We start from the raw sequence: 13,721 nt of genomic DNA, 5'->3' as shown, positions 1-13,721 counted from the left end.
ATCCCACTTATTAACCTGACAGGGCACACCTATGAAGTGAAAACCATTTCAGGTGACTACCTCTTGAAGCTCATCAAGAAAATGCAGTGTGTGTGCAAAGCAGTAATCACAGCAAAAGGTTGCTACTTTGAAGAAACTAGAATATAAGGGGTATTTTCAGTTGTTTTACACTTTTTTGTTTAGTGCATATTTCCACATGTGTTATTCATAGTTTTGATGCCTTCAGTGTGAATCTACAATGTCAATAGTCATGAAAATAAAGGAAACTCATTGAATTAAAAGGTGTGTCCAAACTTTTGGTCTGTACTGTACATATACTGTATATATGCACACGTGTGTGTGTGTAGTCTTGACAATATCCAAATTGTGACCAAAGTATTTTTTAAAAAGGCAAGCAGGGATTAAATAACATTTTATTAAATGTTCCTATGACATATGAATAGATTTTTTAAAATTCCCACCGTTGTTCCACTGCCGCCCTGGGCAGCCACCCACATCAACATGCTCTCCTTTCTGGGTTTTAAGTATTAACTGTTTATTTATTTTTGCCTCCTTCTTTTTCTCCAGACTGTCCAGATGAATCCAATGACACAGCTGTACTACAAAAAGGTGAGTTAAAAACACCGGCAACAATAACAACCAAACAGAAACATTTTGTTTTAAAATAATTATATCGATCTCATTTTAATTTATTATTCAATTAACTGATTGTTGTTTAAGGCAGTGAAAACTTCCACTCAAAATCTTGAAGTTAAATTTATAATGAGGATAGCTAGTAATTAGTTTCAGAGTACATCCAGAGCAAAAGCAATGTTACTATGTATGATAGCTACAAACAACTCAGGACAATTAAAATGCACAGAAGTGGGAGAATGTCACAGATTAAGTGATGCTTCTGCAGTTAAACAGACACGGATTAAGTTTAATCGAGAAAATGGCAACAAAAATGGCAACAGTGCAAACAACTGCACAATGCAAAGCTAAAAAGGTGAGAAAAAAAACTTCATCTGGCATTTTTTTAATTTTAATCTTAAAATGTTGGAAATTTCTCATAATTTCTAACTTGACTTAAAAAAGAAAACAGAAAAAAATTGTCCAAAATTCTCCAAGTTGAGATTTCTGTCCTTGCTGTCAATTGTAGGTAAGGTACTGACTACTCATGACTATTCTGCACAAACCTAATTTAAGCTAATTTAAGAATGTGAGAAAGAAAATCGCATTTTGAGGAAGGTTTAGCAGTTTTTTAAATGATTTTAGTTCCCTCATCTCTTAATCACAACAGTTTGTTTTTTATGCCTCCCTCTCCGTCTTTAGGCGACCTATTCGCCGTACCGCGACCGCATCCCGCTTCAGATCGTCCGAGCTGAAGTGGAGCTGTCAGCTGAGGAGCGGGCCTACCTCACCGCTGTGGAGAAAGGTAAAACACGCAGGGAGAAGCTCCTGCAGCCGAATGTTTATCAGTTTGTTCCCTGCACACCTGCGCTGTGGACGTCCAGTCACCCATGAAACGATGCTGATGGCCGAGCAGCCGGTCGCTCAGGCTGTCAGCCGCTCTGCAACACCATCCTCAGCAAACCATCTGCATGTCCTTCACCGCCGCTGTTTGCCTCTTTCAGAGCAAAAACAAATTGATCAGATCTGCCATAAATCTTTCTAATAAAACTGGCTGATAGTAAGAGATTCAAGGCAACATTTTACCCGTTTTTCTTCTAAGATTTAAATAAGATGGCCGGATAACTGCACTGCAAAAACACCAAATATTTCCAAGTATTTTTAGTCTCATTTGTAGTGAAAATATCTAAATAAACTTGAATTAAGACAAAACCTAAAAGTAACTTTTCAGCAAGATATAGGGACTTGTTTTAATTCCTAATAATTATTATTATAATTGTAATTCCAATAATTCCTTGATATTGATGAAAAAGTTCTGGTTCCTTTGGCAGATTATTTTCCTTATGACATGGAGAACCTATCATGTTATAAGTTAATGTATCTGCCAACAGAACAAATTTTCATCAACATCAAGGAAGTATTTACTTAAGTTCTTATATCTTGTGCAGTACTTGAGAGAAACACTGCAAAATCACAAAACCTTACCAAGTATTTTTTGTTTATTCTTAAATATCTTAGTACATTTGGAATAAGACAAAACTAAGTTACAAGTAACTTTACAGTCAATGAGTCCTTAGTAATCAAAAGTACTATCTCCACTGGCAGCTATTTTCACTTGCAATGTGGAAAAATGTCTTGCTATAAGTGAAATAATTTTCCAGTGAAACTAGTACTTTAAAAAAACAAAGTAAACAAAAAGGAATCGTTGACTTTAAGGCTCTTATGTCTTGTTGAAAAGTTACTTGTAAGAATCTTGCGCAGAAATACTTGGTAATATTTTGTGTTTTTGCAGCGAACATCCACTCCCCAGGCTTCAGCTTCCTGCCTGTGTTCCCTCCTCAGGTGACTATGCCGGCGTCAAACACGCCCTGCGCGAGGCCGAGGTTTACTACAACATGGACGTGAACTGTCTGGACCCGCTGGGCCGCAGCGCGCTGCTCATCGCCATCGAGAACGAGAACCTGGAGATCATGGAGCTCCTGCTGGACCACGGCATCCACACGGGCGACGCCCTGCTGTACGCCATCAGGAAGGAGGTGGTGGGCGCCGTGGAGCTGCTGCTGTCGCACAGGAGGCCGAGCGGCGAGAAGCAGGTGAGCTCAGAACCAACGGCGGAAACATCTGCTGCATCCAGGCACGTTAGGACGACGGCGTATTAGGGACCAGGTAGATTCAGAGAAAAGTAAAAAGATAAAAGAAAAAAACCCCTGAAATTCTGAGATTGACCTCATACATTTTCTAGAAAAAAAAACACAGAAAATTCTGAGTTTCAAAAGCTGGAAATATCCAAGTAAAAACTCTGAAGTTTTCTAGAAACACATGCCTAGCCTTGACCATAGAATTGCACAAAAATCCGTGAGGGACGGTGGAGTCCCAGCTCGAAATTCCATGAAAGAGATGTACAGAGCCTGGTGCCGGAAGCCTGTTGAAAGGCTGTTTACATCGTTTTAAACCGTGTGATTGTGAGCGTGAGTGGGAATAAAAATAGCAATAGGTATTTTGTTCCATATAACACAGTGGGAGTGTAACCAGTAAACCTTTTATGGATGCAAAAGCAAGAAGCCCCCACTTGATGACTTTGTGTTTCTGTGTTTGATATGATGTAAAGCACTTTGAAATGCCTTCCTGCTGAAATGTGCTATGCAAGTAAAATTTTATTCATTGATAGAAACAAATGTTGAAATTTCAGTTTGAAAAGTCAAAAATTTGCAAGGAAAAGAAAGCTCAGAAATGTTGAGAATAATCTCTGAAATTTTCTAAAAAACAAGCATAGAAATTTCTGAATTTGAAAACAAAAATAAAAATAAAAAAATATAAGAAACATAGAAAGTTAAAAATTTACTAGAAAAAAACTTCTGAAATTTTCTGGTAAATCTAAAAAAATGTTCAAGAAAAAAACCCGCAGAATATTCTGAGTTTGAAAAGTCAAAAATATCCAAGAAAAAACCTGAGAAATTCTAAGATTAAGCTCAGAAAACTTCTAGAAAAAATAATAAAACTTCTGAATTTGAAATGTAAAAAATTTGTCCAAAAATTAATTAATTTAACCCTCTATGGCATGGCGTTGCCCTCAGGCAACAAACCACATATCTGTACCTCACCTTGGCCCTTTTATTTTATTTTTTGGGGGGCATGATTTTTGACATATTTTTGTCCAAAAAAAAGTTTTTTTATGAATATAGTTTTTGTTTGATTTGTATTTCATTTCTCATAATCAGTGTAGAAAATCTTGGTGTTCTAGACCAATGTTACCCTGAGGCAACAAACCCAAATCTGGTTCCAGGAGGTGTCAGAGTCCGATTTTATGATTGACATGTAATTAGGGACCACCAAGCTCCCAAAGAATGCAGGAAAATATTTTTTCCCCCAAAAAATAAAAAGTCATGCCATAGAGGGTTAAAATTTTATTAATTAATTAAAAAAAAATTCTGAAGTCCAACATTTCCAAGAAAAACTCAAAAATGAATTTGAAATTTTGTGTAAAAAAACTTGGAAAGTCCAAAATTTGCCAGAAAAACCATCAAGACAAAAAAACGAACCCTTTTTCTCTCCTGTTGTTCCCACCTCCAGTTTGCTAATGCGCCGTCGTACATCACTCATCACTCATTGCTCATCTGTGGATGTGCTTCACGTTTTTTGTTTTTCCATCTGAATGCGTGTGAGGGAGAGATAATGAGCTGCACATTCATTCGTTGTAAAGCTCCGTGCCGCGTTTTGCTGAGACGAGGAAAATTAAAGAGCTCTTTAGTAGACAAACTGTGAAATAGGATTTGCAGACAGAGAGGATGTTTGTCTGCCTGATGCATTTTTGTTTCTGTATTTTCTCAGAGAAAAAAACCAGCATCCTCTGTTTTAGTGAAGTGCAGCTGTTCAGGGACTTGAGGGGGAAACATCAGTTCATTGAGAGACAGGAAATCAGAGCGAGAGACTAGAGAGAGAGAAGGAATAATGAAGGAGTGAAAAGAGAAGAAGAAGGAAAACACAAATGAATCTTTTTCTCCTCTAAACAGAACGAGAGTTTTTCTGATAGTTCATGTTTCAGGAATCTGTATCACCATGACTACAAACCTCTCCCTGAAGCAGAGGATTGTGGGAATATTTCTCACTTTTGTGTCTTTTTGGGTTTTTTTCTCTGATTTTTTTCTCTTTTCTGCCATTTTTCTTTGTTTTTTTTTATTTTTAAAAGCATTACAAAAATGCAATTGCATAGAGCGTTGTGTAAACAAAATTCAGATTTATTCTGTTTTGCTTTTCTTTCACATTTGACTCCTTCAGATCATCGAACGAAAATCAACAAAAAATGTATAAAAAGACAAAACAAATTAAATTAAATTTAAATATTAATAAAAAAATATATATAAATTAATAATAATTTTTTTATGTAATTAAAAAGCAAAATAAAGAAATTATAGTAAAAACAGATTTTATTTCCAAACATTTTTGAATTTTTTAAAATAATATTAAAATGTACACATTTAAAATAGATATGCTATTAATTAAAATTAAAACTAACAAAAATTTAAAATTATATTAAGAAAACAATAAATATTTCAGTTCAAAAGCTTTATAAAATTCTTTATTATAATTAAATTTAAAAAAAATTAAACATACCATAGAAATTTATCTTAAAATAAATGTAAAACATTTTAATTGCATTAAAGTAAAATTTTTGACCAGGAAAATTCAGAAACTTTCATTTTGTGGTTTTGCTTTTCTTGGCATCGCTGTCCTTTAAACCGGATCTTAAGGTCATGAACTCATGAACCTCTTAAAGTTTTCATCTACATTTCCTTTTTAATGTGTTTACTATTATTTATATCGTAGCAGCTTGTTTTTTAAATTAAAATTAATCCTTAAATTGATGAATTAGCAGAACTTTCATGTTTTACATCCTGATTTTTACATTTCGATATTTAAATGGCTTCATTTGCAACAAGCTCCCCAGTCACTGCGTTTTCAATAAAAATAGAAATAAAAGTTAAAATAAAAAAAGGAACTGTGTAGTTTTAAGAGATGGGGAAAAAGATGGAGGGAAGGAAATGAAGTCAAGAAGGGAGAGGAAGAGTGTGAGGATGAGGAAATGACTTTCGCTTTGATGTCTGAATATTTTCAGTGCGAACTGGAGTCCAAAGTAAATTTTTGTCTAAGTTTGCCGTCTGTATTTGCTGACAGCCACTTCACTTCACTTTTATTTACTTTAAACCGGAGCTCATGAGCCAAAATATGCTCCAACTGGGTCAGCAGAAAGCAGAATTTGCTGCGCTCACTTTCTGCAGATTTGCTTTTAATTGACTTTTCGGGCTCCAGCTGCAGTTTATCAGCTTTTCTTTCTGCTGTAATGGATTCAGACGTCGCTCAGGTCAGAGAAACGACACGACTGGACGCTAGAAAGTTTCCAGATTCTGTTTTAACCTGAAACAAAACTGACAGGTTCTTCCTAAAATAATGTTTTTATTGAAATTCTGGCCAATCCGGTTCCCAACAAGGCAACGTGGAGCTTGTTTTCAGAAAATTACATCAATGACTTCAGTGTTTTTGTTTATTTTTCTAAGATATTTTACAATAACAAACGTTTCTGGATGGAGAAATATTACATGAAAAATATCAAATTTATAGAAAACTGTGAAAATATAAGTACACTTAGTGAGAAAATTCTGAAAAATATGGCTAAACGTATCAGCAGCAAATATCCAAACATCGATCACTGCAAAAACACAAAATCTTCATATTTTTTTTGTGCAAATTTCTTAGAACACTTTAAATAAGACAAAAACAAACTTAAAAGTAACTTTTCAGTTTCTGCTAAGTTAATAATTCATTAATATACATTTCATGTTACAAGTGAAGTAATCTGCCAGCGTAACTCGTATTCTTCATCAAAATTAAGGAATTATTGACTTAAAACAAGCTAATATTTCTTGCTGGAAAGTTACTTGTAGTTTGGTTTTGTCTTATTTCCAGTGAACTGAGAGATTTGCACCAGAAACTAGACGAAAATAGTTTTGTGTTTTTACAGTGTAACGTTGCTACGAGACTGCAGATACAACAGCATGCTACTAATATTAATTTTTAGCAAATTAACAAGCCTGCTTCTTAATGGGTTTTTTGAAAAAAATCATAAACACATTCCTACACACAACCAGACATTTCTTTAACTCTTTCATTGCATCTTTTTCCAGTGTTTTGCTTAAATTTGCGTTTATTTCCGTCTCTGTGTGTTTAATCTGAGCCGGTCTCGTAGCAGCTGCTTTCACACGTCTTCTCGCCGCAGGAGAAGGAGGGAGCAGGGGAGAGAACGAACAGATGAGTAAAAGGTTTTGGCAGCGGAGAGGCAGGCGGGGCAGAGAGGTACGAAGAGACGGGGCAGATGGGAAACGGAGGCGACAGCGGGTGAGAGGGAGCGAGGGATGGGGATGAAGCAGCAGGGATGGAAAAGGAAGAACGGATGAGAGGGGAAAGCAGTAGGTGTGATGAGACGACGAGAAAGATGAAGAGAAGGCCTCTTCCTCATCCTCCCTCTGAGATGAAAGACTTCACACATGTTCAGTCCTCTTCCTCTTCCTCTTCCTCATCCCCTTGTCTTTCTCAAGAACCTTCAGAGTGTCTGTCTGACTTTTCAGGTTCAAAATAATCTCACTTCTGTGTTTATGCAATGTTTACCTTTTTTAAAGTGGTAGTCCTGCCATTCAAAGTGAAACCTGTGATAAAGAAACTCAAGTTTTAACAATAAATATGATAACAAATCCAAATATCATATATTTTTTGCTGTTTTTCATAGAATATTTCATTTAATTTCCACAAAGAAAATGACACTACAATGCAAAAACACAAAATCTTTCCAAGTATTTTTGGTTTAGTTTCTACAGTAAATATCTTAGAACATTTGAAAACAGACAAAAGTAACTTAAAAGCAACTTTTCAGCAAATACAAGAGCTTATTGTAAGTCCAGGGGAGTGGATTCACTAAAATAGAAAAACAAATCTTATTGTCATCAATGTTACTAAATGAAAACATTTCAGTCGGAAAAATATTTTTCATTTATAACGATACATTTTTGGCCTGCAGAGTTGGTTGGTAATTAGTTACATTTACTCAATTACATTCACTTGAGTAACTTTTTTTTTTTAATAATGTACTTTTATTAGTGTAATTTTATTATGAAGTATTTCTACTCTTGAGTAAATTTCTGGATTTTCTACCCATTGAATGAAGAACAAACATGTTTTAACCAAAAATTCACCAGATACAGACACACACCTGCTGTTTTTGTTAAAGTTTCATATTTTATTGAAAGAAGCTGAACTGAAACTAAACAAAAAGTAATTGTAGACGATGTACAGCGTTTTAAATAATAATACAAAGTTTAATGGTCGCAATGCTGGTTAAAAACCCAACAAATTTCGAGCTTCTTTCCGTCCGTATATCTTTGGAGCTGCTCTTTTTTTAGGATCCAGAATATTTTCTCAATGCAGGACCAGATTCCTATCTTTGAAACATTCTTCCAGGATTCTTTCCATTTACAGGCTAGTCGTTAGCGTTGTTGCGAAGCAGAAACTTCAGACACCGTAGAAATGTGGACTCTGCCACTTATAATTCCTCCCACATAGTTAGCGCGTTCTTTTCGTGGTTCGCATTAATGCTAGCTTTCTTTGCAGCTTTGTTTGGGTAAGCTAGGACAACGCTGTCCCCCTCCGGCCCTCCAACATAACTCAGAAAGCTTTATTATGGCTTCAGGTTGTGTCTGTTTTTATCTCATGACCAGAGGAGACGGATGAAGCACAAAACAACAGTAAACTGAGAGTTTTGCTCTTGGATTCAGGTCTTTCTGCACCACAACAGACCTGAGAAACGTTCATTATCATTCCAGTTTTTCCAGGTTGTGATCAGTAAACAGTTTCTTGAAGTAGTTTAGGTGAAAATTGGTCTTGAAACAAACTACGGTATAAAGTTATACTTTTAAAAGAGCATTCAAATGCATTAATGTGTTGTCCAACTTGTCTGTAGTTGCGCTTGTTTCCTGTTTATCATCTGTTGTTGTCCTTCTGTTGAGATAAATTGCTTTGGTTTCCCCTCAGGTTCCCTCCCTGATGATGGACAGCCAGTTCTCAGAGTTCACCCCCGACATAACTCCCATCATGCTCGCTGCTCACACCAACAACTACGAGATCATCAAGCTGCTTGTCCAGCGCAAGGTAATGACTCTGTAACACAAGAACCACCGAGTTACAGTACAAGTAGATCAATTAAAGCATGTTACTGTTTACATCCAGAAATTTAGCGCATACGCACAACACTGAAGGGCAAAAAGACGATTCTTGTACATGCCGACCGTCTAAATGAAACCTTGAGACGTTTGTATTGTTGATTTAGTGCAGTGTGCCACAGGAAAGGCAAAAAATAGCGTAAAAAAACCCTTGTAGAGCAACTTAAAATCACTTTTATTCACTTTCTGTTGTCGGCTACGCTACACGCAGAGGTGTTGCCACAGCAACTGACAACATAAACCCACTATATGTTTCAGGGTTCAACACCAAAAACACTCAAACATTTCCTACATAAAGAGCAGAACATTAAACCCGTTACAGTTTTGTGTTTTTATGCTTGATGTTTATTTTGCGATTATTAATAAGTGATCGCTGCGGTAGATTAGCTACCGCTGCTGTTGACTAAGCTAACACAACTAATTTAAATGCCTGCTCTACTCATGATCTGTCAGAGTTAGCATTCACATCGCCTTCTTTTATTTTTTAAACTGAACCTAAACACACCAAATTCCACATCACATCTACATGTTTGTTTGTCAAAGTCAAGCTAGCATAGTTGACCTACTTTCCTTTCCCCTGCTATTTTTTCTCTTAATTAAAACTTTTTCCTGACTTTGTTATCTTGTTGTCATAGTATGAAAGCACTGCGTCCCTTTTTCTTATATATCTCAGGCGTACATTTAAGATTTAGCACATTATGTTGATAACTAAACAGCTAAAATCAATGCTAGTTATTGTTAGCAAGCAGCTTTTAGCCAGCAGGAAGCTGGGGGCGTGACATCACGATGCAGGGGTCCATAGCTGTATGCGACCCATCTCTGTTGTTTTATTTCCTGTTCTGATTTTCTGTTCGTCTTTTCTTAGGTCACCATCCCAAGGCCACACCAGATACGATGCGACTGCGTTGAGTGTGTTTCCAGTTCAGAAGTGAGTCGATGTTTCCCCACTTGAAATCCACTGCCTGGTTTCTGATTTGGAGACAATGAATTTACTAAATAATATAAATTTCACTCTTAATTCTGTCTCTTTAAAACGTAAAACAAAAGAAGTATTGTTCACTGTTAAGAAAGTTATCAGTTGTATCCAAGACAGTAGACAGTCTACAGTACAGTGTGGCAATGATCAATTAAAATTATGATGAATTTTGATTATTAATATTTTCCAAAGGCCAATGACTTTATAATCTATTTTATTTATGGCTCCTGTTGTGTGTTGTTTTATTTTTTGTTTATTGATTTTTTTGGTTCCTGTGTTTTATTTTGCATATTTAAAATATCTTCCAGTTCCAGTGTTGAGTATTCTTTACAAAATTAAAGCTTATTGGTCACTGAGAGAGCGAACTTGTATTTTTAATTCATGGCAGGTCGACAGCCTTCGACATTCTCGGTCTCGACTCAACATCTACAAGGCGCTGGCGTCACCGTCTCTCATCGCGCTGTCCAGTGAGGATCCCATCCTCACTGCCTTCAGACTGGGCTGGGAACTCAAAGAGCTGAGCAAGGTATGGAAATCAACTCCCATTACTACTCAATACATGAGTCTAACTAACCCCACTGTGAAGGAATAACTCCGCCCCCAGACAGCCTTTTATCTGGGGGCGGAGTTATGCTAATGACATTTCAGTCTGGTCAGTTCTGCCTCTTTCTGAGCTCCTTTCAGAATGAGCCTCTGTCACTTTAAATCCAAATAAGTTCGTCTTAAGTTCAACGTTCATGTGAAAATGGCTGCAATTATACAAATGTGAACTTTGAAAAGCAGAAGTGGAGCCTCCTGAACAACAAAACAGGAAAGCAGCAAGTGATTTCTGGATAGTTAGTCAACAACAAAAACACTTGTCTTTTCCAGCAGCCGTTGTAGCTGACCAAACAGCATGTTTGGTCCAGCTGACCAAACATGCTGCAGCTCTGCTTTGGTTGCTAGGTGACAGACTGGAATTTGCTAGGGTTGCTAGGTAACAGTCAGGCTAATTTTTCAGGCACCAAAAAATGGTTGGGTGTTTTTCAGGGGTGTGAAACCTTTTTTCTTTTTGGTTCAAATCATGATCACGAATGCTCTTAAAGGGCCGGTTGTGCCAGAATGTATTGATAAAACCTGTTCACAAACTGTTAAAATATCAATAAATTCTTCAAATTAAATAATATTACTAAACATCTTTTCAGTTCTTCCAGAATTTCCTGATACTTCTTGTGACTTCTTGTGAATACTTCTTTGTATTAAAAATCAAAGTGTTTGTGTCACTAATTTGGAAATATTTACTATATTTGTGCTTGTTTCTGACAATAAATGCCGCTTTTTGTTACTCGCTGAATAGATCATGGACTATAATCTGACATCAATAAAGGCTGAGGCAGCTGTTTAGGACAAGAAAGGTTTTGACAATTTTGAGAAAAATCTGCGATAAACTCTCAATTATGTATTTGTGAACCACATTTCAGCAACAAGGCAGTTCAAAGTGCTTTAACACAAAAATACAAATTCATACAAAAGTCATTTTGCCAAGTGCCGTCATTAGACATCAAAATGTTCAGTACAGTTTTATTGATTAGGGTTAAGCAGGAGGGTTTTAGTCTAGATTTAACTCAGTCTTTCGACTGTTTTCCAGTTTTCCAGGTGTTTGTTCCAGATTTGTGGTGCACAGAAGCTGAATGCTGCTCCCTCCATGTTTTTATCACTAAAAAGAACAACACTTTGCAGTCAGCATCAAACCCCAAAAGCAGAATATGATGGATGGCTTCAACCCCAGTGCACGTATAACAGGAAGTGTCCCACGTTCCAGGTGGAGAACGAGTTTCGCCAGGAGTACGAGGAGCTTTCCCAGCAGTGCAAACGATTCGCCAAGGACCTCCTGGATCAGGCCAGAAGTTCCCGCGAGCTGGAGACCATCCTGAACCACAGAGACAACGACCAGAGCGAGGAGCTGGACCCCAGGCAGTGCCACGACTTGGCCAAGCTCAAGCTCGCCATCAAGTACCACCAGAAGGAGGTAGGGACCCATCCGAGCTGAAGTGGTTTGTGTTTTCATGTCTAAAGGGTTTCTGCTTCACCGCTAAGCTTGATCTTTTGCCTGTTTTGTTGTTAAATACTGTTGCGGAGTAATGGACGGAGCTAGCGGTTGTGCATTTGCATAATTAGCCTTCACTTTCAAGGCTGGACATTAAATGTCAGTGAATATGTTCTTCTCTTATATGGTGACCCTGATAGCTGTGCTGCCGGTTTTATGGCCCCACTGTGCAATTTTCCATTGAGTAGCTTTAATAAACTAAATGTTACATTTCTCATCTAATTTACTCCAACTGGATAGCAAATTGTTTTTAAATGTCAGTTCAGTGACTATATTGTAAGATTAAAGTAAGTGAGCTGTTATCCACCCGGCGTCTGACCTTCTCACTTTATTCACTGAAGATAAATAAAGACATCAGACAAGATGAATGCGATTTATATGATGCATACTAGTTTTAGCTAATCAATAATAAACTTTTAAACTGGAAAGTGCAGCTTTGTAGCAGTCAATGTAAATGCTGGACAAATTTTGGAGTCCTAAATGTAAAATGTTCTCTTTTTGTTTTGCAATAATAAAAAAACCTTTTCTCTGGTTTTTAAAGGGATGCTATATCACAGGAAAATACACATCTGGTATTTTGGGATTGGTTTTGTGTTTTATGCTCCTGTGTTGGTCAGGTCACTCTTAGAAAAGACGTTTTTAATCTCACTGAGTGAATTTTCTGGTTAAATAAAGGACACACACATTTGGAATAAGTTTTCTATTTTTTTCATGGATACAATCAGTGCATGAAAGCAATAGTTCTGCCTCATTCTGATCAGAACCCAGAGTGAGTTCACTCACTGTGAAGGTTCAAAAATGTCCTGAAACACTGACCTTTGGAGTAATTTATTAAAACAGGCAGAGGTGAACAGCACTCATCAAAAAGTTATTTCTGTTAACTCTAAGGCGCTATGCCAGCATGGTATTTAGCAGAAGCTAATGCTAAGGCGCTATACCAGCATGGTATTTAGCAGAAGCTAATGCTAAGGCGCTATACCAGCATGGTATTTAGCAGAAGCTAATGCTAAGGCGCTATACCAGCATGGTATTTAGCAGAATCTAATGCTAAGGCGCTACACCAGCATGGTATTTAGCAGAAGCTAATGCTAAGGCGCTATACCAGCATGGTATTTAGCAGAAGCTAATGCTAAGGCGCTATACTAGCATGGTATTTAGCAGAAGCTAATGCTAAGGCGCTATACCAGCATGGTATTTAGCAGAAGCTAATGCTAAGGCGCTATACCAGCATGGTATTTAGCAGAAGCTAATGCTAAGGCCCTCTACCAGCCTGGTATTTAGCAGAAGCTAATGCTAAGGCGCTATACCAGCCTGGTATTTAGCAGAAGCTAATGCTAAGGCCCTCTACCAGCATGGTATTTAGCAGAAGCTAATGCTAAGGAGCTATACCAGCATGGTATTTAGCAGAAGCTAATACTAAGGCGCTATACCAGCCTGGTATTTAGCAGAAGCTAATGCTAAGGCGCTATACCAGCCTGGTATTTAGCAGAAGCTAATGCTAAGGCCCTCTACCAGCCTGGTATTTAGCAGAAGCTAATGCTAAGGCGCTATACCAGCCTGGTATTTAGCAGAAGCTAATGCTAAGGTGCTATACCAGCCTGGTATTTAGCAGAAGCTAATGCTAAGGGGCTATACCAGCATGGTATTTAGCAGAAGCTAATGCTAAGGGGCTATACCAGCATGGTATTTAGCAGAAGCTAATGCTAAGGGGCTATACCAGCATGGTATTTAGCAGAAGCAGCTCGGGCGGGCATTGGCCAATATTATGTGTTTTCCAGACACA

General features: G+C 37.3%; 1 protein-coding gene across 1 annotated transcript in view; it reads left to right on the top strand.

Annotated features, from left to right (window-relative positions):
• Positions 1-13,721, top strand: part of trpc5a (transient receptor potential cation channel, subfamily C, member 5a) — a 137,613-nt gene that overhangs the window by 66,670 nt on the left and 57,222 nt on the right. Inside the window, exons 2-8 of the mRNA XM_032584018.1 lie at positions 568-609; positions 1,315-1,417; positions 2,455-2,705; positions 8,689-8,805; positions 9,742-9,804; positions 10,241-10,378; positions 11,654-11,860. Coding sequence (XP_032439909.1) covers positions 577-609; positions 1,315-1,417; positions 2,455-2,705; positions 8,689-8,805; positions 9,742-9,804; positions 10,241-10,378; positions 11,654-11,860 — 912 coding nt within the window. The 5' untranslated portion in view covers positions 568-576. The remainder of the gene's footprint in view (positions 1-567; positions 610-1,314; positions 1,418-2,454; positions 2,706-8,688; positions 8,806-9,741; positions 9,805-10,240; positions 10,379-11,653; positions 11,861-13,721) is intronic.

This window comes from Xiphophorus hellerii, chromosome 14 (genome assembly GCF_003331165.1).
Source record: "Xiphophorus hellerii strain 12219 chromosome 14, Xiphophorus_hellerii-4.1, whole genome shotgun sequence".
In the NCBI taxonomy this organism is placed as follows: Eukaryota; Metazoa; Chordata; class Actinopteri; order Cyprinodontiformes; family Poeciliidae; genus Xiphophorus; species Xiphophorus hellerii.
This window is presented reverse-complemented; position numbering and strand designations above follow the sequence as displayed.